The following is a 27,778-nucleotide window of genomic DNA, read 5'->3' on the forward strand; positions in this document are numbered from 1 at the left end:
ACTTTTTTCATATCATCTCTGCAGGGAAAATTCCCTTGGAAATCCCTCATATTGTCACAATGCCATTGGCCTAATGCTATCTGGTCTCTTATGATTGACCCACTGTCCTCATACGAGGACATTGTTTTGTTGTTGTTGTGGAAACTACTGAACGCATCAAAACCAAATTTGGGTATTTTAATAGGTCCTAACTGGCCCAAATAGGAAAGAAAAAAAAACCCACAGCAGAGAATAGCTGGGCTCTCTGGAGGTTAAACATAATAGACAAGTAGTACAAGGTGCCTATGTGGTCCTTTCCTGGGACATTGCTTTGCCCCACACATGCACACACAGAGAGGGAGGGTCCATCATGTCAGGTAGACTCCTTGTTAATAACAAATCGTAGTTCATCAACATCTTTGAAAATAAAAATATATAATAAATAACAATAAGTATTAGAAAAACCCTAGTACAAAATATGTAATACTTTTGAATGCATGTGTATGTGTAAAGAAAAATCTAATCCATAGTCTTAGAAAATGCACTAAAATTAGGCCTTCTACTGTAAGCCAGCCGACACTACCCTGGGATCCATAGGGTTAATTAAGCATTTCCCGTAGAGGTGGGGTCTGAGGCTACGTCATGACAGCGAGCTAAAATGAAAACAACACTATCACGCCTTTCTCGCACCCCTTCCATCTGAATTTGGAATAAACAGTTTTCCAAACACTGTTGAAATTGGTATCACCACCCAAACCACGAAATTACAGCTTTCCTGAATGCAAGTAAATGGTGTCCGATATACGCGGAAATGACAGCTACCCGATAGTCGGTTTTGAGATAGACAAATGCCTAACCAAAAGAACAAGAAAGGGAGCGGGAGGCGAAACAAACGCACAAACAGCAGCGGTGATGAACAAGAAAATGTACCCACTGCAGCCGGGGAAGGCCAATGCGGTGCAACATCTTTATTAGGAGCCACCATGGGACCAGGCGAAGTGAAGAGGGGAGGTAAGGAGCGTATTGTTGTGTTGACTGCTGGATGAGACGCCAAACTAACAAGACGCACCATTTCCCTTGACAGGAAAATACACAGGCTGTGGTCAGATGTTAGGACGCAGTAAGATTACATTGCAAGGCCGCAGTTGTTTCCATGAGATGGGGGACATCGATTAAGATTGTAACACTGTCACTCTTCAAGTTCATTTGACAAAGGCTCATTGAATGACGCTGATGCTGTCATTAATTTATGTGAACTATGTTGTTTGCAACTGACGCCATGTTTTCGAACTGTGCATGGGGGCACAACACATATTGACCATCGCAAATAGGCTAACCTGTTTCTCAAAGGTGGGCCTGACCTAAATAACCTGCATTATCAAAACCATTTTTGTGTGACAAAATTCCATCACCTGTGCTCACACCACCTGTGCACTCATGGCCAAGCAGCAGTCATGCGTCTAGTTGGGGGTTACTTGTTCAGTTCAGGGAAGTGAATGCGTGGCCCCATCATGTGTGAAGTAGGCTACCATGTCTGTCTCAGAGCAAGGCCCTGTCCCCATGCACTGCTTTTGTACCCAGGGGAACCTGTTGGACTGTCCAAGCAATGACAGCACAGACAGGGGCCCTTAAAGGGGCCCAAATTTTGAATCTTTCATGGGGCCCAACATTTCTGGCGGCGCCCCTGCCCCATCATGTGTGGCTACCCTGTCTGCAAGGTACTGTCCCGATGCACTGCTCCTGTGCCTAGGGGCACCTGTTGGGCTGCCCCCATATGACATAGTGGTGGATATGCAATGATTGCAGTGGTGTGCCTGTGCATTTTCTGTTATTCTGCATTTTCTTAGGATTTCCATTAGCTGATGTCACACATCAGCTACTATTCCTGGTGTCCACTAACATAACAAGTCAAGTCAAGTAGGTTTTATTGTCAATTTCTTTACATGCACTGGTCATACAAAGAATTTGAAATTACATTTCTTGCTTTCCCATACAGACATAGACTAATCTAGGTAAGGACATAGACAGTATAGACATAGACAGTACTTATACATGGACTTAAGACAGTATGGAACATCAACAAGACAACACCAAATGCAAAGCAATGCAACTCCCTGTCATTCATACTTACACTTATATGTATACTGTTATATCAGCCTATCCAGTTAGTAAGCAACAACCATCGCGAATCCATTTTGCCTACTGTCATGCAAATTTATTTTTTTGGAAAGTTATTTGTCAGGTGGTCTCAAAGACCATTACTCTTTTTTAATGAGGAGGGTATGAGGACCTGGCGGGGCCTATACAGACCAGCCACCGTGCGGAGTGATTTGCGTACCTGAGAACACATTCACCATAATTGGTGCCCCGTGCTCTTATCAAATGATGTAACAGACAGCATAGCCTTTTCCATGGCATCTACTGACTTTGACATGTCTGTCTCATGTGCTCAGTGTGAACACTCTCTCATCTGTGAAGAGCAAGGGGCATCAATGGTATCTTGAACTTCTCTGGTATACACAAATCACTCCGCACGTTGCAATTAAATTAACTTCCTCCAACCGTTTGCCTTCTATATATTATGATAGATAAACTAACATGACAACAGATACAGTCACTCATATACATCTACACTGTATGTAGAACTCTGGACCCAGTAGAAATTCATCTAAATGTCAACATATTTTACACAGAGTGATTTTACTGTGCATAGAACATTTTTATCACACAGCTGAGGCAATATGTTTTTATTGGGTAGCTTGATGCACCGACATGTCCATTCTATTCCAAGATTTTGACCATTATTTTCTATTTTCATGGGGCTGGTGGCCCCGGTAGACTTCATCCAAATTTCAAAATATTTCACACAGTGTGTAGAACATTTTTACAATAGGGCCAAGGCAAAACATGTTCATAGGGGGCATTTGATGCACCCTAATGTGGATTCTACAGTATATCTCATCGATAGGACACAGAGATATATTTTGCATACCCTTACAATCGTCATCAGTCATCAATGGTCATCAGAAGTTTTTGTAATCTGGTTCCCCGGAAGGGGTTGGACCAGTAATTGACCTTGTCAGTCTCTCTGTCTGTCTGTCTGTCTGTCTGTCCACCCGCGGTGTGTCTGGATCGTCTGGAGGGGGCGCCAAACACTAAACATCAAGTGCGTCTAGTGTTGACCAGCAGGGGGCCAGGTTGCCATCTCTGATTGCTCTTGTTGTTTTGCTCTTGTTTTCCAGAGGCCCTATGTGCCACGCCGCTTGTGTGCGGTTTTGGACGGCCCATCAACCTGGAGGCAGATGACTACCAGAGAGTCCTCTGCAACAGTGAGGTCTGTCCTCACGGCACCTGGATGCACCTGCAGTGCTTTTACGAGTGGGAGAGCAGCATCTTGGTGCAGTTCAACTGCATAGGCCGGGCTCGGAGCTGGAACGAGAAACAGTGCCGGCAGAACATGTGGACTAAGAAAGGTTACGACCTGGCCTTCCGATTTTGCTCGTGTCGCTGCGGTCAAGGTCATTTGAAAAAAGACACAGACTGGTATCAGGTCAGACGCGTGCAAGACGAGAAGAAGAAGAAACTGGTGTTGGAGAAAAGTGCTGGAAAGCTCGTTCACCCGTGTTCAGGGGGAGCGGCGGGTGGTGCTGGTGGTGGTGGTGAGGCCCAGGAAGACCTGAGGAGATGGAAACAACCGGGAAGCAGCAAGTTGCCCCCTCGGCACGAGACCTCCCATCAACACTCCTTTGACAGACAAACCCCTCAGGAGAGAGGAGGTCATGGGATCCCACCCTGTACAAGTGGCCTCACGTCTCAATCCACCAGCCAGGCTCTGTCTCCGGGTGCTTCTTTCCTAACGCAGAACAGTCTCCTGGGACCTCGTAGTTCTCGACACTTGGGCGAGTTCTTGAAGAATGCCATCCAGGTGGAGAACCACGCTCACAGGAAGAATGTGGTGATGTGTGGCGTTTCTGGCCGAGGTCTTCGCATAGAGCACCTGGGCCATCTCCCACTGTCACACCTGGCAACTGGGGAGAGCCCCGTCCGCTTTCTCCGCAGGATGGATCTGTCCGAGCTGCTCACGCACGTCCCCCGCCACAAGATGAACACTTACCACGTCCGAATGGAGGACGACATCCACGTGGGGCAGGGAGAGGACCTCAGGAAGTTCATTCTGTCCGCGCTCAGCGCTTGCCACCGCAACGTCGTCAACTGCGCTCTGTGCCAGCGCACCCTCCCCATCTTCGAACAATTTCCACTTGTGGATGGAACTCTCTTTCTCAGCCCCTCCAGGCACAAGGAAATTGAATACGATGTGCCGTGCCATCTGCAAGGTGGTAAGTAGTAGCGCTTACTTGTGTCTCTATTCATTGTACTTTAGAAAGTGTTCTTTTAAAAAAAGTTTTGTTTTATTGTCTTTTCGCCTTTATTCCGATAAGGCAGTGAGGATTGTGACAGTAAAGCAGTGGGAGACAGATAGATGGGGAAGCATGAAAATGAATTGAAATGAACTGTGTCAGTCGCTCTGCCCCACTACTCCCCCATCAGACACTATTCTTTACAAAATCTACTTCTACTGTATATAGTTACAATTGCGAGTGGCTTGTTAATCACACTCTTGCCAGATGAATATAATTACACCTTGCTCCACACATACTGCAGATCTGGGAGTGATGCATTACAGACATATTTTAGATGGCAGGGACTTGTTCGTCTTTTCAACTAATAATCAACCCTCTTGACCCATGTTGATGTTGAATAGCACTGCTGCACTGCGAGCCTCTAATGATTGATTTGTTTGTTATGTATTCTCTTCAAGGGAGGCTGATGCACCTGTATGCCGTATGTGTGGACTGTTTGGAAGGCGTCCACAAAATTGTGTGTATAAAGTGCAAATCGAGATGGGATGGCAGCTGGCACCAGCTGGGAACTTTGTACACATATGATATATTGGCAGCATCACCATGTTGTCAGGTAAGAAATACCACTGCAGATCTACTGCTACTGTACATATGCTGTCATTTTTGCCCTGCTGCACACACGTTCAAGTATTTTTGGGCTTTTTGGCTATATTATAGTTAGCAAACTCTCGTCAGATAGGTGAGAAATGCATGGGGGTCACGGGAGCCAGGCAGAAACTATAAAGGCACATGGTTGCTGTGTACCTTAAATTACGCATGCAACCGCGTGTGACTGAGTGCACATACTTGCTGCAGGACGACTGAAGCACTTTGCGTGATACTTGAGGTATCACCAGGGGCATAGATAGTCAACGGGTCTCTCATCAATGTTTTGTTTGACTCTACCACGACCTCAACATGGAAGTTTTGGAGATCACCCCTTGCGGTTTTGTCAATATTTCACGGTCTGCGTACTTTGTGTCGGGTATTCTACCACGCAATATAAACATAAAATACACACGGCAACGGGTTTGTGCAAGAAATGAGCCCGCCCACACGAATACTGCAGCAAGCATGGCCCGGGCCTAATAATCCAACTGAAGAAGTGGGCAGCACACGATAGGGAGAGAAAGAAGAGGTAGGGCTGGGAAATGGCCCAGACAGGACTCGAACCAGGGTCCCCATGGAGATGCAAGTCCACAGCATTTTGAAATGCAGTTCAGCAAGTTGTTATTGCCATGTTCGCAAAGCCTTATCCAGACTGGGCCTTCTGGGTACCAGGTCAGAGAGGAAAGAAGAAGGCCAGGCTTTGTGTCATGACAGTGAGAGCACAACAATAACCCTAGCGATGGTCACTCTGTCACCCACCAATATTCAACTTTTTGTATGAACTGACTCTCGTCAGATGAATGTAGTCCCACCTGGCTTCACACTAACATCTGATATTGCAGTGATCGCTGCTGACACATGACTCAATTCGGCTATGACTCCACCACAAGCTGCCATTGTTGTATGTTGTGTGTGAAACTTCTGCCTGGCCTGTTGATGCATACACAAGACTGAAGCTCCTACCATAGTGTATGTAGGCCATACTTCCATGTTTATTTGTGGAGCTCAGTGGAGCGCCCGGTGGAACCGTGCAGAACTGCATGGATCTGGCAAGCGCCATACTTTTGTAGCATGTTAGCATAGAACATGAAACCAGCTCCATACTGGTTTCATTTTTAGATGCTGTGAACGTAGAGACCCTTAGGAAGAAGATGTATTCAAAACAATGCTACACAAATTTGATATGTTAAAAAAAAGAGAAATGGGACACTTTTGTAGTGAGCCATATGAGTAAGCACAAAATGTTGTGTGTGTGTGTGCGCGCGTGTGCATGTGCATGTGCATGTGGGCCTTATTTACTATATAGAAGAGGAATGAGGAATGAAACACTTTTACAGTATGTACCATGTAAGACTTTGGCCATATGATCAATTTGGTATATTAAATGGATCTTTTTTGTATGGGAATGAAGAGCCTGTAACTAGTATACATATTTTTCATTCACAGGCTCGCCTGAACTGCAAGCATTGTGGAAAGCCAGTCGTTGATGTTCGGGTTGGGATGCAGTATTTCTCTGAATATAGTAATGTCCAACAATGCCCACATTGCGGAAACATGGATTATCATTTTGTTAAGCCATTTTCATCTTTCAAGGTTCTGGAAGCTTATTGACAAAGCTAGCTACATATCCTAGTATTATTTCTATATTTTTACGTTTTTCTATGCATTTTACATGGCTTGTATCAGCAGGTTTATGCATACACAGTGTATTATTGCGTCAATTTTAAATTATTTATGTAATGGAACACACCATTTTTTCAAGATGTAAGTGGATTTGCCACCTCCCTAAAACTGTGACAGTTTGGCCTCATGCTCCTGTCTTGATGCATGACATGTCAAATTTTGACTGCGTATACTGTTCAGAGCTTACACTGAAAACAAAATTGGGAAACTTGGGAAATCATGACCGTTGTGTAAGCCAATATCTTAATTGGAAATAATGGAAACACTCAGACTGTCTCGGTTGCCGTACGCCAAACAAGTGCATACAGTAATGCGCACAGAAACAATACAGTGACATGTTCATATACAGTAAGTTCAAAATTATGTAACCTGGATTTAGCAAGTGTTTTACACCGTTTCGTTTTTATTCTTATATCCAATCATGTAGAACACTCTTACCAGTAAAAATTGTTTGCAGTCAACACTGGGAGAAAAATGTACCAGTTCAAATAAAATGTGCAGGCAAATGAATGTATCAAAATAATATAATGTCTCCTCTTGTTTCTTGTTTCATCTTAAAATGCTACAGGCTCACAACTGGAAACTGAACACAAAGAAGTTTGTGTCAATATACAGTACGCATAGCCAGGTCCGCTGACAGCTTTTGCTGGGCCCAGGACAAAGTAATCTGAAAGGCCTCCCATACAATACATACAGTACAATGCAATGGACACAATTTTGCACCCCCCTCTATACCTGGGCCCGGGACAAATGACCCCTTTGCCCTTTTTCACATGGGGAAGCTGTGAGCATACAGGCAGGTAAAATGTCCCACATGAACGGAGGTGATTTTAGTTATTTTGTGCTCAAAGACACTAACTGGGCAAGGTGTCACAATTTATTGTTCCGTAACCATACAGAAAAAAAGTCATTGGAGAGTTGATGCACTCAGGGCTGTCCCTTTTGTGGAAGTCTACAGCTCTCAAAGTGGTTAGGGGTGTTCACTAGCAGTCCCTAACAAGTGTCAAGGCAAAATATGGCTTCTGTCATTTTTTATTTGCCATTTTGTGAAAGAAAGTGAAAGTGAAAGTGAAACTTAACTTACAAATTGCTACATAAAACACGACAGATGCCATATTTCGCTACAAAAATTGTTAAGGAACACCAGTGAATACTGCTGAACACTTGGTGAGTTGCATATTCTTGAAAACAAATGTTAAAGGTGATTTTAAGAACAGAGTTGCAGGTGCCCATAGACGGCCATTCTAAAGCTGGTTGAGATCAAATCCAAATAAGCCAAATAACAGAGACTGCAGCAAACATGAAATAAACGGTGAGGGGGACTCTAAAACATTGCAGACCACTCAGAAAATGGCCTTAATGTAAAAAAAAACTGGACTTCTCCTTTAAAAGCATTTTGGGAAATCATACTCTGGCAAGATGAGACTGGTCATTTGATCACAAAGAGGGAAGGTGTGCATGGCAAAAGCCAACTGAATTCCATGAAATTGGGTAGAAGAAGTGACATCATTTGGGTTTGACTGGATAGCATTTTTTTTCCCGTTGGGGTTCCCAAATGTGTGAATGCATGCAAACGGTATGACGTGCATTGTTGGAGAGATACAGTAGCCTACATGTGCATTAGTTAGGCCTAGTGAAGAGTCAACTCATACTTTGTACACAAACCATCAAATGTAAATTAGTCCTCAACATGGCAAAACTGTAATAGTATGGATCCTGAAAGAAAGACAATAAAACAATGAAATACTAATAATGACACCTTTATTTTAGAGTAGGAATCTAATCAGCATTGGTAACTAAGGGCTCCTTAAATTAAAAATGGTAATATCAAAGAGGGTAGATTAAAGAAAGAGGATTCAAACTCCGCCCACCCAATGCAAAAGAGTGTGCTCAAGTTTGGTCTCCTAAGGGGGCGTTGTCCCCTCCTTCTTCTCTGTTAGTGGTGTTTGGTGGTGGCTGGACAAGGTGTGCGCTACCGCCATCTACAGCGCTAAGGGAACTCCTTGATTCTCAACCGTGAGATCCAAAGGTCTCCTAACCGCAGGTCTCCTAAAGGGGCGTTCACCTGACATCACATGGATCCCGGAAAAGTCAGAGCCTGAAGTATTTTCCTCTTATCTACCATATTTGGTAATACTTTATAATACAATATCCAAAGAAAGCTTACAGCTATTGTACAATACGCCATCTCTAATAATCATGTAAACATTTGGCTATAGGATATATAAAGAATACAAATATTGTCAAAAATGTTATCTCTACTGTCATAAAAGTTCAAAAAAAAAATCAGTGCCAAAAATAATAAAATAAAATGAGCTTCCAGATAAGGCCGGTGAGTGCTCATTTCTTTCCTTTTTTCTTTCCCTTTTTTCCTTTGGGCTTTCCGTTGGACGCCTGTGCCTCTGCGTTGGGCGTCTGTGGCTTTGCCTGCGTGGCTTGTGGCTTCGCTTGACTTACTACCTCAGCCTTGGCTGGTCCCTCTGCAGCAGGCTTCTCTTGCGGGGCAGGTTGGGGCTTCTCTTGGGGCGCAGGTTGGGGCTTCTCTTGGGGCGCAGGTTGGGGCTTCTCTTGCGGGGCAGGTTGGGGCTTCTCTTGGGGCGCAGGTTGGGGCTTCTCTTGCGGGGCAGGTTGGGGTTTCTCTTGCGGGGCAGGTTGGGGCTTCTCTTGGGGCGCAGGTTGGGGCTTCTCTTGCGGGGCAGGTTGGGGCTTCTCTTGGGGCGCAGGTTGGGGCTTCTCTTGCGGGGCAGGTTGGGGCTTCTCTTCAGCCTTTGGTACAGACACCTCTGCTTTAGTGCTTTCTGCACCTACTGGTGGCGGAGCTGCTGTGCTTGCCTGGGCTGAGGCGCTGTGTTCTTGTTGTTGGTTTGCGTTTCCCTCGCCTGATGAAATTACGACTGGCGCAGTTTCCGTGGGCACAACTGCTTCTGTCTTCACATGATCTTGTACCTGCCCCTCTGTTTTAGCTTCTGAAGAGCTGACCAATTGAACTGGAAGTACCTCTGGTTGAGTTTTAACCACTTCTGCAATGTCTGCAACCTTCGGTTGCTCTAAAACCTGTGTTTCAGCCTTAATCGGCTCTTTTGCTAACTCTGGTTTGCATGGTTCTGACTTCTGGGCCTCTTGCACCAGTTCAGGTGCAGGTGACATCTTGTTAGAGTTGTCTGCTGCGCTGTCCTCCCCCTTATCCTTCTCCTCCTCCTCGTCTGAGCCACCTGGTTGGTTTTTTTTTTCAACAGATGCTGTGATAGAGGCGGCCAGTTCTTGCAGTCGCAACTGCTCAGCTTTCAACTTGGCCATCTCTGTCGTGACACCCAGCACACCGATCTTCTCCAGCCCGCCTTCAGGCACCTCTTCCTCTTTCATTGTGGTTGCCTGTTGCACATCCGGATGGAACATTTCATACCTAATGCCTTTGATTTTGTCGTACAGACCCTTCCTCTCTTGCTGCAAAGCCCTGCACAAGGTCTCGAGTTTGTCCACTTTGAGGACAAAAATCTCAAATTCCTTTGCTTTTTCAGTTCTCTGTTTGGGAGATAAGGGGGAAGAAGCATGTTTCAATTTCAGCCATAAAAGCTTAATATAATACATTTACATACTGAAAAAATATCACACAATTTTTTTTAACAATGATTGCCAGCTAGTGCCTTTTGCTAACATTATTGGCTAACATGTTGAAATGCAACTTAATGTCTATATTAATAGAATAGTTCATTTGGTAACCATAGCATTGAGCATGCATACCTCATTGATCAGTTCCATGAGTGACTTGTTACAGTTTTCAAAACGATCTCTCCAGAAGTCTGACTCCTTCTCCAGCTTTTTCATCTTGCCTCTCATCTACAGACATGTACGATGACAGATGTAATCAATGACCCCTCCAAAGAAAGGTGCCTTTGGTGTTTACTTTAAAAAGGTTTGAAAGGAAAAAGAAAAAATACAGACCTTGTCCATTTCTTCTTTGAAGGTGACATATATATCATTACTTTTCCCAAGCGTAGACTGAAATTCTTCAAACTTCTGGGAGTACAGAACTAGCTGAAACAACAAAGAGAACAGAGCGTAATGAGAGTAACTGCAGAAGGGCCCGTCAGTGGACCCAATTGACTCTGAAAACACTCAACTCATCATAACAGCTTTGCTATGACAATGCAAGGAGTCCTGGGTAGCCGATTATGGCTTGGTCATTACTATTTTGGTGACAAGGTTGAAACAGAGGCTCTACGGTGAGGGGTTATTGCACACCATTTCACCAGTGGAGCGCTGTAATAGAGCTCGAAAGAGACGGCATAACCTCAGGACGTTTTTAGGTGAAAAAATCTGCATGTAATCCAATGGCGGTATTAAAATTATATTTTGATCCCCTTTGAATTGTGTCACAGACTTCACATATGTTGTTTCTGATATTTTTACATAATTTTTTGGACCAAACACCAAACCAGGGGTGTATTTCTCAAAAGGGAAGTTGTTAGCCTGTTAGCAACTTCGGTAGTTGCCAATGGGAAAATGCATTGAAAGCAACAAAGTAGCTAATGTAGAAATCAACTTTGGTTTCGAGAAATTCACCCCAGGGTTTTTTTTTCAATTTTTTCATGCAGACGACCTCTGAACAAAATATTCATGTTTTTGCATGAATAATCTAAATTTAGTTCCTAAAACAGCATATTTGTCACACAGCGCATATAATGACTGGAATCAGAAGATATTTACTCGCTACCGTGCTGTTAGATGGTCAGCTAAGGTTCCGTGAACGTGGAAGGATGTCACGTCCGCTTTCAAGCTCTATAGTCACTGAAAAGCTTCACTACCATAGTACTACACCAATATGACAGTACACAGGGCCTTTAGTAACACATTGCAACATAGTCATTGCCATTCTGGTAACAGCTAATGTTGTAACAGGTGCCATGTCTTAGTAGGTTAAGGCCCATCATAACCATCATGATTGATGATGAGCTGTCATGCTCCAACTACATCGACTCAGTCACCCGGACCTGTCGATTCCAGATGTCCAACGTACGGAATATCAGACCTGTGCTGACACAATATTCTACACAACGACTGGTGCAGGCCACTGTCCTGTCCCGCGTTTACTACTGCAACTCACTCATGACAGGCCTACCTGCTTGTGCGCTAAAACCTCTGCAGATGATCCAGAATGCGGCGGCACGGTTGATATTCAATCAACCCAAAAGGACCCATGTTACTCCTCTATTTATTGAGTTGCACTGGTTACCGATCGCCGCCCGGATCAAGCACAAGGCATTGACCCTTGCCTACAAAACCATCACAGGAACGGCCCCAGCTTATCTGAAGGACCTACTAACGCCCTATGTTACTGGAAGAGAACTGCGCTCATCCAGCACAAGCCGTCTGGCTCTGCCATCCAGTCGCTCTAGGTACTCCCAGTCAAGATTGTTCTCCGTTGTGGTACCCAAGTGGTGGAACGGTCTCCCAGAGGCAGCAAGACTAAGCACATCTTTTGCAGCCTTCAAGAAACAACTGAAGACCTTCCTCTTTCGAGAGAATCTACTAGACTAATGCTTGAACTGGCCTTGCCCCAGGGCAGACTCCTGACATGATGTTCAGTTTAGTTTAGTTTGTGTGTGTGTACTCGTTATTTACTCTTTAATTAAAAAAAAAAAAAAAAAAAAAAACTAACCCCCTCTGCAACTGCACTTGTTGTTCTGTATATCTCCTGTGCACATTGTATTTGCTTGTGATGTTGGCTTGAATATGTCCTCTTTTGAAAGTCGCTTTGGTTATAAAGCGTCTGCCAAATGCAATATAATAATAAAATAATAACCAGTATGTCACAAATATCCAACCTTGGCATACACAAGTCTTTCACTGTCTTGATTTCTGGCAAGAATTGAGGTAGATAGTGGTTGCATTCTGTATTTAGGTTTACCTCACTTGAACAACTTTGTCTACCAAGGGGACTGGGTTTTGAGGATACAGTGCAGGTTAGGCCAGGATTCCATGGGCCCCTAGGCCAAACAAGAAGAAAGGCCCCCCTCAATGGCTGTTGCTTGTTAACAAAAAGATTCAGGCCTTTGGGCCGTCTGTGAGAATTTATGTTGTTGCGGGTTGGGGGGCTGTCTCCTCAGAACAGTTGCTAAAACTGCGATTTTAATGAAATACGTTTGTATACTGGAAATATAGAGGCTTGGTAGGCCCATGCAGTAATCTGTCCCTGAGGTTAGGAGAGGGAAGCCTTTTCCATTTCAGGACTCAGTCTTGGATTTCCTGCCAACAGCAGATTTAGCTGTAGACTCCAATATGAATAAAGGAAAATCTGCAGCCCCTGATGTTTAAAACATATGAGTAATCTGTGTATCAGTCTCTAACAACTAAACAAATAGCTATTTTTACTACTGTCCTATGAACACAGATTAGAATAAGCATACTTATCAAATTTAAGGTTTTCAACAACAACTTTTTTCCATAAACCCCTTTGAAGACTCTGATATGTCCAATTTGTGAAAGAGCTTTAGAGGTCTATCTATGATGTAAATGGTGTCATACGTGGTGCATGGATCTTGTCAGTGTGTTATGTTGATCTGCCTTCGTATGTTATTAGGTATTACAAAGCGGATTCCAAAAAAGTTGGGACACTTGGTATTTTGTGAATAAAATAAAAATGCTGGCATTTTCAAAACATTCAATACGTTAATAAGGTAGAGCATTGCGTACAGACAAGATATTATTTGTTAAAGTCAGCAGAATTGTTGTTTTGAGGTATTTATGTGATCATTTGAAATTTCACCCTTGCAACAAATCCCAAAAAAGTTGGGACGGGGCCAATAAAATGCTTTTTATGTTTGATAAGACTACAAATAACACAAGGGAAGATACTTAACAGTTAGATACTTTAACTGATGCCATGATTTTCTTCAAAAAATATTTGGATGTGCGAGACTCGATTTCAGCAGCTCAACTGATAGGTGTGTTCTTCAACTTGTTCCCCTTATTGTTATGCTTAATATGTGGCATATCCTGACTGCAAGAGAACAATTGTGTCACCTGTTTACTCTTAGGATGGAACCACATCATTGGAACATAGTAGAGATTGAAATCTGCCACCATTATGGGGTAATATCCAAAGGCGGTACTCCAAAATATAATGCCTTGGTAGCTATGTATGCTGTTTAAAGTCTGTATATATCATTAAACATTCATTTTAATGCTCTACATGAGTAAGAAGACCATAACCAAGGCACCTCTGCACCCCTTTACCGTCATATATGCTCTCTTTCAGACTGACTACTAAAACAAGCTGAAGTATTCATTTTCTTCATAACCTGGAGGGTGCATGCCTCCATGATTTAAAAAAAGATTGAAATATTTCCATTCTGTAATCAGAGGACAGTTTCACATGTCTCCTAGGTCCATTTAGAATGAGCTTTGCCACTTGCAACTCTGTTTAATGTCGGCATCATGTGCTTTAATCAAGTGTTGTGTTTATGGTCATTTCTTCAACAGCTGTCATTGTTGGAGTGTCAGAGTTTGCTTATTGACGATGAGTATGTCATGATATCATAACCCGTGCAATGATTTTACAGAACTCCATATTACGGGAATAGGCCTTATATGCCTGCAATTTTGATAATTCAATCTTTCTGTGTAATAGATCAGTAATTAGTGCCTCAAAATCTTCGCTACTGAGTGCCACAGCCTTTCTGTGATGGTATTTCATTTGTGCATTCATGTTGGCAGTCAATATAGTTCCTTTTAAAATATTGTTCCTTGTGTTATTTTTAGAATTATCTAACTATACCAACATGTTTTGGCCACGTCCCAACTTTTTTGAGATTTGTTGCATGGGTCGAATTTTAAATGAACACATATTTCCCCCAAAACAATACTTTTGCCTCCATTTAACAGTTGCTATGCCGACCTTGTGACATTGTGCATCTTACACATGGAATGAATGTTTTGAAAATGGCAGCATTTTGCTTTTATTCACAAAATACCAAGTGTCCCAACTTTTTTGGAATCCGCTTTGTATCTTGTGTAGTGTCTGGGGTCTGTTTTAATAACTTTGCTACAACCCAACTTCCCCTTTGGGGAATAAATAAATACGACTTGACTTGACTTGACACAAACAGCCTTGAACCCTACTGAGTGTTCTGTTCCTTTTAATATTAATAAAAAAAAAACAATTAGCCTAACAAATCACACTATACCCTTATAAACTGTAAGTACACCATGCCGTAACAAATGATGTGATCAAAGCTAAAGATGATCTTATGGTCTAATATAGAGTATGTTTTTTTAACCAGGTAGAGAGAACATTCTATTTTATACATGTATTTTAGACCAGTGTTTCCCAACCTTTTTTGTCTCGCGTACCCCCTAAACCTCTTTGTTGTGCTATGAGTACCCCCTAATTCATGTCCTATATCGCTTTCTCTGTCCTGATGTGACTGCTCCATACATTTTTATAATAATAACATCTTTCCAAGTACCCCCTGCAGTGTGCTCGCGTACCCCTAGTGGTACACGTACCCCTGGTTGGGAAACACTGTTTTAGACTGTAGGACTCTTTCCTGTTAAAAAGCTAACTGACCTTCTGGTGTCAATTCTAAGAAATTATTTGAAGAAACTGACAGGACATAGTGCAGTTCCCAGAACAAAAGGACTGACCAGTCATCAACAAAGAAACTCCACACGCTTCTTGGTTTGCATGTGGTGCATCAACAGCAAATGGACTGTGTCATTACAAATGAAGAAAAAAAACAGTCCTGAAGTTCTTTTTTTCATCGGTGCCCAACATATTGAATGTGGAATTAGTGTCTAGTTATTGATTAAAGAACAAAAGGTAACACTTTACTTGATGCCGGTGTCATAGGCATGTCATTACAGTGTCATAATAGTGTCATGGCACAATTATGTTATTATTAGTGTCATGAAACAGTCATAGATACGACATAAACATTATGTCCATGTTATAAACATTTTGTTACTGTTGGCCTTAGTGACATTCGGTTATGGCAAAGGCACCGAATGTCACTTACGGCCACCAACAGTCATAAAATGTTTATACAATGGACATAATGTTTATGTCTTATCTATGACTGTTTCATGACACTATTATGATACTGTAATGACATGCATATGACACCGGCTTCAATTAAAGTGTTACCGAACAAAACTGCTGCATCTGTGTCAATCCAGGTATTTCTCTTCAGATTTTGGTACTCATATGTTCCCCCCATTTATTTTCTCTACAGCAAAAATAATAAATTCAAATAAAATACACTGATTGCTGTAAATATATGGTCGGATTTGCATAGCATACGCACCTTTTACATTGTGTAAAATTCAAGGTTATCAACATTTCCATTGTCCATTCATAAATTTTTTACATGAATCAATCATCACCATTGTCACTTTCAAGCGTCCGTAGCCTCAACGAGCCTACTCACGCTTTGCTGAAAACACTCAACTGCATCATTGCAACATTGCTATGATAATGCAAGGAGTCTTATGTACCCGATTAAGACTTGGTCATGACCGTTTTGGTGACAATGAGGTTATTACAGAGGCTCTGTGATAAGGAGTTAATTTGCTTTAACATTTGTTTACATTTATACAGTAGCCTATGTATAGATAGGCTACAGTACATGAAGGTACAATATATGAAGGGGTTGGGGGGTCCCGCCGTCATGCAAATCCGCCTTCTTGATTTACTTTACCTAATCAGGGACATGACCCATTTCTCATTTTCCACTTTCAATGAAATAGTAAACTGAAAACAGGTATGTTATTATTATTTATTTTCTGATCAAGCATGTTAGAAGATAGGGAAGGAGATGCTACACAGTAGACTTTTAAGGGTACACTGAACTCTTGTGTTCTTTGGTGATGTCAGATATATATTTCTAGATAAATTGTGAGCAACTGGTAAGGTGGGAGGACACGTCACCTGAACCTGCATGATAGTCTGCTGATCTTTCAGCTGTATAGCTTGTAGCTTCCACTCTGCGGCCTGTGTCAATAACTGTTTAAACAGAAAACATGAAAGGTGGCTGTAGACAGACAACTGAAAAAAAAATATTTACCTGCTTCTTCATTGATAACTCCTGCTCCTTCATTGCGTAGCATTTCTTTGTTTTCTCAATAGCTTCTTTAAGCAACTACCAACAAAAACAGAGAGATTGCAGTGTACATTGTAATGCCAAGACAAGACTATCCCAACCTCATAAAACTACAAACAAACAAAAACAAAAATAAGGAAGACTATCAAATTGTCTGGGTGTAACTTACATATTCCTTTTCCTTCTTGTGATTGACCTCGGCCTCCTTCAGCAAAATGTTTGCTTGTTCAAGTTTGGCTTCAGCCAACTTTTGCTGCACATCATGATGTTTGAAGATCTTCTCCAGGCTCTAGATGAAAAAGAATTGAGATGAATCCTGTGTCACACACACAGAGATCTAGACCTAGAGGCTAATTTCATGTTGTTGGCCAAACCTTCAGTGTTGATTCTAGTCTGGCCAGGAGCAATACAAATATCGTTTCTGAGCTCCAGAAAAATCAGGAACTCCTCCCACTTTGTCGGGAAGCAAACAACCAGTAGCAAACCAAGGGAGGCGGGTCAATCATGCCGTTTGGGAAATGTTAATTGTTATGCTCTTGGTCAGACCAAGTCTCGAAGAGATTTGAAGGTGCCTTTACCTCCTCACGCTTCTCATACTGATGGATGATGTTGTTGAGCTTCTCAGCGAGGTCGGAGTTCTCCTTGCACAGCTTGAGGTTGCGGACGCTGTACTCATCAATCTGCGCCTGGATGTCGACCAGCGTCGTCTGGAAGTGAGTGGTGACCTCCTTTCTCTTTGACTCGTCATCGTTAAACTTTTGCACAAACTCACCCTGGAAACGAATAGTAAAAAAACACAGCACCAATAATTATACAAAAAATATGTAACAACATAGTAACAATTAATAGGAAGACTAATAACAAGAATAGAAAAACAAGTGCCATGAGAGGTGGCAACTTAGAATGTGACTTCCGTGTGTGTGTGTGTGTGTCTGTGTGTGTGTGTGTGTGTGTGTGTGTGTGTGTGTGTGTGTGTGTGTGTGTGTGTGTGTGTGTGTGTCTGTGTGTGTGAAAAAGAGAGAGAAAAATGCCTCGGCTGTCTTCATCATGCGTTCAATGATCATCAACAATCATAGCCCTTCATCTGCACGTCATGAGCACCAGACTTGCCAGAGAAGCACCAGACTCATAAGGATGTGAAACAACGCACCACATTCTAAAATGATCCTGACAACCAAGCTTTTATTGTTTATTATCAGACAGGACAGTGGAGGAGAGACAGGAAGTAAGTTGGGAGATAGAGAGTGCGTTCCAATATGTGACCTTGCGTCCTCCACTTGTGCTTGTGGCCTCGTACCAGGAAGTAATACGTTGTGATGACATCACTGACAACAGCGTTATATTATATACAATATCTCGCAAAATCTCAATTGTAAAGTCCTTTTTCATTTGCAAACTGGATGGTGAATGAAGAATAGTCCCCTAAAAATCGTTTTGGCTCGGCTGACAGCGGGGAAACTTTATTGTTTTTTCCACGGAGGAGGGGCCAGAAGGCGGGGCGAGGCCACAAGCACAAGTGGAGGACGCAAGGTAGCATATTGGAATGCACCCAGAGATGGGGAAGGGCCAGCAAAGGACCCGGGCCGGGAATCGAACCCGGATTGGACGCATAGTAGATGAGTGCCCTACCGTTAGCACCATGGTAGGGCCAGGCTGCTGTTAGTGTTGGTTGAAATCATATAATGGGCTTTCTTACACCATAGATGAGTAGGCTACGGCATGGATCTCTCTAGGTCATCCTCAGACGAGCCTTCCATCGTTGCTTCCAGTCATCCCGATTCTCCATACATCTTTTCAATTCGCTGTTACTCTGGGTTCCTGCGTCCTTCTTGAGTATGTCCACATATGTTACTGTGGGACGTCCTCTTAACCGGCACCCATGTAACGGTTCCCACAGCACCAGTTTGCTGGCGGGCAGTTCTGGGTGCCTTTAGCAATGTCCTGCTAGTCTCATTCTCCTTACAGCAATCTTCTCGCTCACCCTTGGCATTCCCTCATACAGGATTTCTTGGTTACATGCACTATCTATATGGATGCCATATTAGTATGCTGGCTGTAAACAGCGCTTGTACTGGTTGCAGGTTATGTAGGCCTACTAATTCCAGCCAGGCAGCGGGAGCCATTTATAAGTGATCTCTCACCAGGGAAGCCAACGGGGAGGGGACAAAGGGGTCAGTTTTCTCAGGCCCAGGAAGAAGGTAGGGCAGACTAGGGTCCTAATTACATTGTACGTATGTATTGAATGGGGGGCCCTTTCAAATGACTTTGGCCTGGTCCCAGCCAAAGCTATCAGCAGCCCTATCTATCAATGTTGATCCACCAAGCTGACACATACACATTTTGCCCGCACCCACAGTAGATCATGTGTCCACTTATTTACATCGCGTAACCTTGGGCCAGTGTGTTAAGTTTTAGCTCTAGGTCTATGAAGGCTCTCTAGCTAATCTCTCTCTCAGGTTACAGTGCTACTGAGTGCCAGTTCCACAAATCCCTTGACCATGCCTTGGCAGGCCGGGTACAGCCCGTTGGTCGTAAATAGTTGAACGATTGAACATACAGTATATCAAAATTGTGCCGAGATCATAACTTGACAATGACAAGGCAGACAAGGCAGACTGTAACATTGAACGGAGGTCATTAGAACGGGGCAGTCATTAGACAGGGTGGAAGCCTGTGTGTGCAACCCACAGACTTCTATTATAAAGTTATACTATACAAGTCAGTGTGTGCAACCAAATGGTTGATGTTGTCCTCCAAACTGCTTCTGTTCTGCTAACTCCCTGGCAGACCTAAAGCCCGTGGGTGGAATCTATGTGGCAAGTCATCTGGGATTTACCACGAACAGGGCCATAAATTAACACCAGCCAACCGGCCAAATGCTGGTGACATTTTTGTTTGGCTGGTAGGAAAGACCAACTAAGGGCGTATGCACACCTACCCTGTTTGGTTCGGACTAAAGAAAGTGAACTATCAAACTTTCCTGGTCTGAATATGCCCTTACTATCCACTTTGACCCATTAGTCAGTGTGTACTTTGCTAGAAAGATTAACATCTATTAGCCATTTTGGATGGTGATGGAAACAGTTAATTTAGGACTCTGACCACGAACATGCCATGGCTGTGTGTCAGTGGAGCGGAAAGAACAGAGGTTACAGAACGGAGGCACTTTGATTGATGACAACCTACTACAGTATGTCATACATACAGTATCCACTGACGGAGAGTACATTTGGCTGCTCAAATAACTAAATGACAACACATTAAAATTACCTGCTTGTCATGACATGGTTGTCAGTAACATTTTCTAATGTGTGTGTTGTTTCACGTCCGTATGGGTCTGGTGCAGTTTATAGCCAGTCTGGTGCTCATGACGTGCAGATGAAGGACTATGATTGTTGATGATCGTTGAACGCATGAAGAAGACAGCGAGGCATTTTTTTCTCTCTCTTTTTCACACACACACACACACACACACACACACACACACACACAGACACAGACACAGACACACACACACACACACACACACACACACACACACACACACACACACACACACACACACACACACACACACACACACACACACACTCCCATTGACTTCTATTCACATCAACAATACATAGCTAAAGAACAATACATAACTAAAGAATGTGAAACTGTGCCCAACCCAGAACAATTCCTAACCCTCACCTGTCAGTGAAGGTATGTTTTCAGTTTTCACACTTTCACTTTTACCAGTAACAACAAAACTACCCCAGCAAAAGGGGTCAAAACATGAGGGCTTTGCAGGATTTGGGCCCCACATGGAACAAGGACCCCACCAATAGCAGTGGCCTCATGAAGGTAGATTGGTGCAGTAAACACACACACACACACACACACACACACACACACACACACACACACACACACACACACACACACACACACACACACACACACACACACACACACACACCTTTTATGTATTTATCATAAAAGACATCTTGAATCTTGATGTTAAAGACTTTCGCACCCACTTACCCTCAAGGTCTTGTTGTAGCCCTGGAGGTCTTTGCAGAGTTCCTCTAGTTTAGAGCGGGCCAGAAGGGCTTTGCTGAGCTCCAGGTGCAGGTTGTCTTTCTGCATCTTCAGTGACTCGCTTTTCTTTTCAAGAAAGCTGTTCTTCTTCTGCTCGCTCTGCTGACGCTTCAGCTGTGTGTGCAAATTAAATGTGTTATTTTGTGTTACTTTGTTACATGAGTAAGTTTTATTATATTATACAAATAGGTATAGGTAGTATACAGTACTGCGCTCCCTTGGTAAAGAGACTAACTGTCTCATTGTGACAACTGTGGATACACGCACACAATAAGTTAGGGATTCTGAAATATACATGTACATCTCCAATGGAGAAATCCCAGATGGATGCAGAGCATGCATACTGTGTACATTCAGCTGGCTAGAGTCAAGTTAAATCAGCCTACAGTCTAGTCTTGGATTTTTTCTGAATAAGGATTTATGGGGCAGTACTTACTAACTCTGCATACTTTTCCAGGAGGATCTTGACCTTCTGATCGGGTGATTTGACTTTTTCCAGGCTCTTCATGAGCTGAGCAGTGCCATTTCCTGAATGGACAGAGAGCACATGTGTTTTGCATTTTAGACTTTTAGTCTACTCAAATTTGGGTACTTGTTTTGCTGACGTAATTTATTTTGTACACACAGAAGATAAGTTGACTCAACTCAAATCATAAACAAAACAAATCTAAGGCAAGTCTCCTGTTAAACAGTAAATATGCTTTTACCAGAATGGTGATGACCAAGAATCAATGTATTACTGAAGACTTTGTGTAATGTTGTAGTGCTGTATGGTAGTGGAGTCTTTTCAATGTTTAGTAGTGGTGTCAACAATGATCGATTTGGTGATGCAATCCAATGCGGGGCATGGACGATCCAGAATCGATCCGGCAATTTCCAGAATCGATCCGGCAATTTTTTAAAGTTTCAATTACTTCCGTGGATATTTTGGGAGCAAATGAATGTCAAATTAAATAAAAGTACTTCAAAGCATTGCAAGACTGATACAGACTGATCCAGAAAACAACCAATAAATTGTTGCTCAGTATCTCACTACTGGTATTACCTCATCATGACTGATGAAACATTTGCTTTGCTTTCAGTAGAAATGTAATGCATTGCAATGAATTGTAGAATTGAATCGGATCGAATCGCATAGAATTGAATCGAATCGAATCGCTACCTCCCGAATCGTGATCGAATCGGATCGTGAGGGCAGTGCCAATCCACACCACTAATGTTTAGTATGGCGTTCCACTGTTGAAGCGGTGTGCATTATGAGACTATGAACTTGGTCTTGAGCGGTTGCAGGATGGTATCACATAATCCCGCACACTGTCCATTTCATTTGTTGGTGGAATGGACAGTGTGCAGGATTTCTTTACATCTGAATGACAACTCCACTGGGATAATGTCCTAAGCCCCAGTCCAACTACAGAGGTGTGCAAAAGCGTCATTTTGAACCAGGATGGAATCCGGTATGGTAATGTGAACACTCTCCTATTCACTAATCCATGGCTGAAGTGCCCTTGAAGTGAAGTGCCCTAACCCCTTGCCCCAGGGACTGTAACCAACACCATGCACCTAAACAACTGTGTAAGTGGCTTTGGATAAAAGTGTCTACCAAGTGTAACATAATATAATCAAATTACTACACTGCACAGTGTATAGAATCCGTTTGAGCTGCCACAACAACTGTGTCTCATGCTGTATGTACTCACTTTCTAACTCTCTTTCTGTCTCACTCTGGCTGGGATGTCTTTAACGTGATTACTTTAAACTTACTTTCATTCTTTCTCATGATTGTTAAGTTAATTCTGTGTCTTTTCTCTATACCTCTCACCGTTTAGAGTGGGTAAACATGGTTGTCAAGGAAATTACTGAATAGACGTAACAATGAGAGCTGGTGGCAGAAATCCTTGTAAGGAATCCTGAAATGTAGGTAATAGAAATTAATGTTGTTGTTGTAGATTATATTGGTAAATTATGGCAGGGCATTGCATTGGAATAACAGCTAGAGCTCCCAACACATTTTCAGCTAAAGAGGAGCACTTACCAGTAGGCCTATTACCCAGACTCAGACACACAAAGAGCATTTTGTAAGGTTATTTTGATTCGTTTTGAGCATGTGCTGATGCAACTGTACACACCTTTGTGTATGAATAGTTGGTCAAGCCACTATTGTTCGTTATTATGGTTCATACTTGGTGGTTTCAAGTAGTAAAAGAGCACTATGTAATAACATCCCAAAATGTAACAATTGCGATCAAACTGAACACATTTGGGAATAATTCACACGCAGGAAGAGAAGAGAAGGGATTTTGGTTACCATACTCTATAATACACCCATTACCATTAGTAACACAGAGTGTGTATACCGGTACCTATATTGCCTCTTTAATTTATCGGTCAAAATATTTGTGTACAATTTTTAAAAGTGGATTTTGTTCTCAGTCTGTTCACAAGCATGCCTTGCGTTTTGCTCTTGTGCTTGTAACATTACATCCTCTGTCATGTTGATAGTAGCAGAATAGGACACAATGGTGTTTTATGTGAGTGTAACCAAAGGCTTGATATTGGCGTTAACATGATCTGCATCAGACTTAAACAGAGAAGTGGCAAATAGACAGACTTCTTTAATAAAATGAACCAAAATGCATTACTTCAACGCTTTTGTTAACAATCACAAAAGTAAGTAAGTTATGACCTACAATGCCAATTTTACCAAGATCCAAGGCTCCAATGAAACTCAAGGCCCCACATCTATACATATCTTCCAAAATCTCCCATGCTTTGTTCATACTAAATTACTAAATGAAAACACTTATTCCCATCCTATGCTAGTTCAATTGTGCCCTCGCATATTCTGTTGTAGGCTTAGGATGTAAATGGGAGGTATCACTAATGAAACACTTGTGTGTCATAATTCCCGTGACACATAAAAAGTCATATTACTTTAAAGGTGTGTGTGGGGCAACTGTGCACATTTGAAAGGATCTGGCGAGCCTGAGCTTGATATCCTTCACTTGTTTAGTCTCATAGGGTTCAGCTCAATAGGCCTATCTCTCGTCCTCTCCTTTTGCATGGTGTGAGGCAAAACGTCAGTGACAATAGAGTTATTCAATATCTCACACAAGCACAGTTCAAAGGTCATTTTTGTATTTGCAATCAGAATGTTGGATGGAGAAATGTCCCCCAAAAGTTACACTTAATGGCCCACCCTCTGATGAAGACGGAGGCTATACCGTCGAAACATGTCAGGTAAAAGATAAAAAACTTCTGCATGTCTAAAGTAAAATAAAACGTAGGTGTTACTAAAACTGTTGGACAAAATGGACGTTATACATCCCCCAAAAGTTGTTCTGCCAAGGCTGACATTGGGGAAACTGTATTGTTCTCTCCACAGAAGCAGGGCATTAGCGAAGCATAAGGTCACAAGGAGCACAAGGAGAGGTCAGGAGGTAGGCTACAAGCATGAAATGGACCCATACTGGCCTACCTGAGGCAGACCCGGGGCCGGCTACGTCTTGGTCCCCACCAGGCTCCTCCTGCTCTTGCTTCTCCAGATTGGAGATCTGCTCTTCCATGAGAGCGGCAGCTATTCCGTACGTCTTGACGATGTCTTCAAGTTGCTGGTTGAAGCCCTCCATGGGGTCTCCTTCTTCATGGTCACTGCCATTCTGATGTTCCACAGTGTTCTCCATGGATGGACGCTCTTCAAATGCGTAAATGAGAGAGTAGAGGGAACAGACAATCATTGAAAGTTTGTTGAGAGACTGTTGGGCAATTGGCTATGGAATAAGTAGCCGTATTGATTTGTTTTCAAAATGTCACAAGACCACAGCAGTTGTGGGAAATGACTATTAAAAAAATAACAATAAAGGCATAGTTAATAGGACCCATTCCATTACAGTAACTGTAAATTATTGCGGTACATGTGACACATGTGCAGACTAAATGACCTTAATGCAACTACTTTGTGAGTATGCATATTTAAAATGAACATTATTATGTGACAGGTCTATATCATTATTACATTATTTCTAAGCTTGGTAACACTTTATTTTAGTGTTACGTCTATTAGCATACAATGTTAATGTCTGTATACTGTATAAGTAACTTGTAAGGCTTGTACTAAGCAAAATCAAACATTTGTTAGGCATGTATTCGCCAATGTCTTGTTCATGCACAATTAGGGATTTATTATAACCTTATAACAAATGTTTGATTTTGCTTACACAGGCATTGACATTGTATGTATTAATGCTAATAGATGTAACACTAAAATAAAATGTTACCCTAAGTTTTTGTGCTTTTCTGTGAGCTATTGTGATTTGTTTTGGGCAGTCAACTGACCCTGCCATGTTGTGCACAGGGAAACACAAAATGTTACTGTGTATCTTTTAGGTGCGCTACCATTTTAAATTTGAAGCCTTGTACTTAAAATAGTGATTGTAAAAGCTCTGGAGTGGTGCTCTCTAGCTGTCATCCTAAAAATAGCAACAGACCATCCACCCCTCTAAACATTCCAGCAAACAGAAAGAACCACCTGTTCAAAAACAACCAATGCTTCTTGGATTTACAGGCATTGTTACATTTTACTTCCCTACAACTACCATAGTAGGTTGATGCGCATGACAAAAGAAAATTCGGTACATCTGTAATATACTTTTGGAGAGTGCTGTGTCAAAAATAAGACAATATCCAGCTCACATTTCTGTTCAATATCCAACATATGAAGTTTAGCAGCTATAGATAACGCAGCAACTTAACTCTGAGTACTTGTAAAATCTGTTCATAAAGAATATGTAGCAAGCTGTCCATTTCTTACCAAACAGTACATTGCTGACTCATATGGGACAATACATTCACATACAATCGAAACCGACATAACAAAAGATACTCACCAAGAGGTGCTCTAGGAACACTGGGCTGATGAAACAAGTTACTTCACAGGAGCCAGCGTCCAGAAAGAGAGGAGGGGGTCGAGTGCACAGGAACTGATATATCAAACAACAGCTGCAGTGGGGCACTCTCAAAATAGCCACACAGACTCAGGCCCAAATTTAACTAAGCATTTTCTACGGCGCGGCAATGAGGTGGCATCTTCTGTGTCATACGTGTCATCACAACTCCTTGGTTCGTCATAAAACGTCTGTGTAGTGCAGTCGTCATAAACCAATACGATTGGGCAATCTATGGCACATCAGGACCTGATTTTTAAAATAAAAGCAACATTTCCAAAGGGTTACAGGAATATGTTGCCATCTCTTACATGCCTTTGTGCAGAGCCTATGTTATAAGTTACTGGTGTCAGTATAAGGTTGCAACTTATAACCTTACTGACACCAACATTTTAACAACAAGGTCTTAATCTCTCAGTTATGTCATGGCAATGTTCTGACATTTGAGCCTTTTCAACAAAGACTGAAAGGAATCATCTGTAAAAGTGGTTACATGGCGCAATTCCGACATGCCTCTATTCCGATCTTGATGTCTATTGTCGGAATACCGTTTCCCACCGAGATATACCATGTCTGTGGTTTGTGCAACGTTGCACAGCTTTCATCAGTTTAAAGATTTTTTGTCTTGTTTGACTTTATTTGATAGGACAGTGTGAGAGGTGGACAGGAAGCAAATCGGGAGAGAGACGGTGAGGGGTCGGCAAAGGACCCGGGCCGGGAACTGAACCCGGGTCAGCCGCACGGCAGGCGAGTGCCCCATCGGTTGGCCATGGCAGGGCCCAGCTTTCATCAGTTTAGGTAGAGTGCATGCAGTTACCCTAACCCTGACCCTAACCCTAACCCTACGGGATGTCTGAATAGCGTTATGACGGAATAGCATGCAGTCTCCATAAAAACAGGTTATGTGACATAAAGGAGAGACACACATACTGTATTTAGTACTATGATAGGTCCATTTCATATCATACCAATGGGGACTTGTGTATTACTAATGCGTTGATGTGTTGTGTTGTGTTGTTGTGATGCTGTAATGAAGTAAAGTGAAGATGTTGCACTTCTATGACACATGCTGCTGAAGGACACACCATTCCGTGATGTTCATCATTGGTCTGTAGGGATGGCTCGACTGGTTTTGCATACGATTTTAGCAGATTGTCCTAAATATGGAGATTGGGTATAGAAGAAGACACGGCAAGAAAGACACTGCAAACATGAATTAATACAATTCACGCAACAGGCAGATTCCTGGTTAATCTAATTAATTCTATCTGCTTAGGTTACTTAGGTGTCACCTCAACTCAGAAATGTTGATTTATTGCTGATTTCAACACCCTTGTCCTAAGTGGCTGTTAAGCAATGTGCACATACACACTGTAGTTTCTTTGTGCAGAGATAGGCCCAGCGGCGCCCATTCAGTCACTGCTGAAAAGACACATATATACTGTACATCATTCATAACAACACTGCATTACCATTACTACCAAAATGGGGTCGCCGGCGGGCCTATTCATAGGCTTTCAGGTTATAACATAGGCTCTGCACTAAGGGGTTTTAAGTAACAGATTAAGACTTAGTCATCAACATTTTGCTGACAGTAAGGTAATAACATAGGCTATGTATGCACAAAGGGCTCAACAGGTGTCAACTCATCTTGGCAGGCCATGTGGATGGGTGCAAGTAACTCTTTGTCCTCCCGTCCTTTGCTGCGGCCTCTGGCCTCAGTGTCACCCTGCCTCTGCGGAGAAAACAATGACGTTTCCCAGCAAGTTAATGCTATAGGCCCAATAAGCTTTTTCAAACTCCATAATTTTTCAAGCTTTTTCAAACTCCATAATTAACTAGATTGCATTCTTACAGAAAATGCTAAAAGTGGGCTTGCCTTTTGGGCCAGAGCTGAGCAGTTTTAGTAAAAAAAATAAATAACATAAGCTATTTTAACTTGACTAAGGAACACTGTGTACTAAAATCTGAAAAGCAATCT

The 27,778-nt window shown here is 42.4% G+C and overlaps 2 protein-coding genes across 2 annotated transcripts; one reads left to right on the forward strand and one right to left on the reverse strand.

Annotated features, from left to right (window-relative positions):
- Positions 1-633: 633 nt before the first annotated feature.
- Positions 634-7,604, forward strand: heca (hdc homolog, cell cycle regulator). Its single transcript, XM_063222307.1, has 4 exons — positions 634-990; positions 3,222-4,316; positions 4,799-4,953; positions 6,435-7,604. Exons 1-4 carry the CDS (start codon positions 828-830, stop codon positions 6,597-6,599), a joined length of 1,578 nt encoding a protein of 525 aa, XP_063078377.1. The 5' UTR covers positions 634-827; the 3' UTR covers positions 6,600-7,604.
- Positions 7,605-8,415: 811 nt separating this feature from the next.
- Positions 8,416-25,847, reverse strand: txlnba (taxilin beta a). The gene is made up of 10 exons (XM_063222899.1): positions 25,741-25,847; positions 24,333-24,548; positions 21,291-21,382; positions 20,798-20,968; positions 17,350-17,544; positions 16,941-17,060; positions 16,736-16,810; positions 10,614-10,706; positions 10,413-10,508; positions 8,416-10,193 (listed from the first exon to the last, which is right to left on the reverse strand). The coding sequence occupies exons 2-10, from the start codon at positions 24,535-24,537 to the stop codon at positions 9,012-9,014; spliced, it is 2,229 nt and encodes a 742-aa protein (XP_063078969.1). The 5' UTR covers positions 24,538-24,548; positions 25,741-25,847; the 3' UTR covers positions 8,416-9,011.
- Positions 25,848-27,778: the final 1,931 nt, after the last annotated feature.

This window comes from Engraulis encrasicolus, chromosome 18, assembly GCF_034702125.1.
Source record: "Engraulis encrasicolus isolate BLACKSEA-1 chromosome 18, IST_EnEncr_1.0, whole genome shotgun sequence".
Lineage (NCBI taxonomy): Eukaryota > Metazoa > Chordata > Actinopteri > Clupeiformes > Engraulidae > Engraulis > Engraulis encrasicolus.

Bases quoted from the DNA above. Each gene is read 5' to 3' on its own strand.
- heca (XM_063222307.1), top strand. From the start codon at position 828: ATGCCTAACCAAAAGAACAAGAAAGGGAGCGGGAGGCGAAACAAACGC. The intron at 991-3,221 runs GTAAGGAGCGTA...CTTGTTTTCCAG, and splicing joins AGGCGAAGTGAAGAGGGGAG to AGGCCCTATGTGCCACGCCG. The intron at 4,317-4,798 runs GTAAGTAGTAGC...ATTCTCTTCAAG, and splicing joins GCCGTGCCATCTGCAAGGTG to GGAGGCTGATGCACCTGTAT.
- txlnba (XM_063222899.1), bottom strand. From the start codon at position 24,537: ATGGAGAACACTGTGGAACATCAGAATGGCAGTGACCATGAAGAAGGA. The intron at 20,969-21,290 runs GTAAGTACTGCC...TTGCACACACAG, and splicing joins TGGAAAAGTATGCAGAGTTA to CTGAAGCGTCAGCAGAGCGA. The intron at 10,509-10,613 runs GTCTGTATTTTT...ACATGTCTGTAG, and splicing joins TCAAAGAAGAAATGGACAAG to ATGAGAGGCAAGATGAAAAA.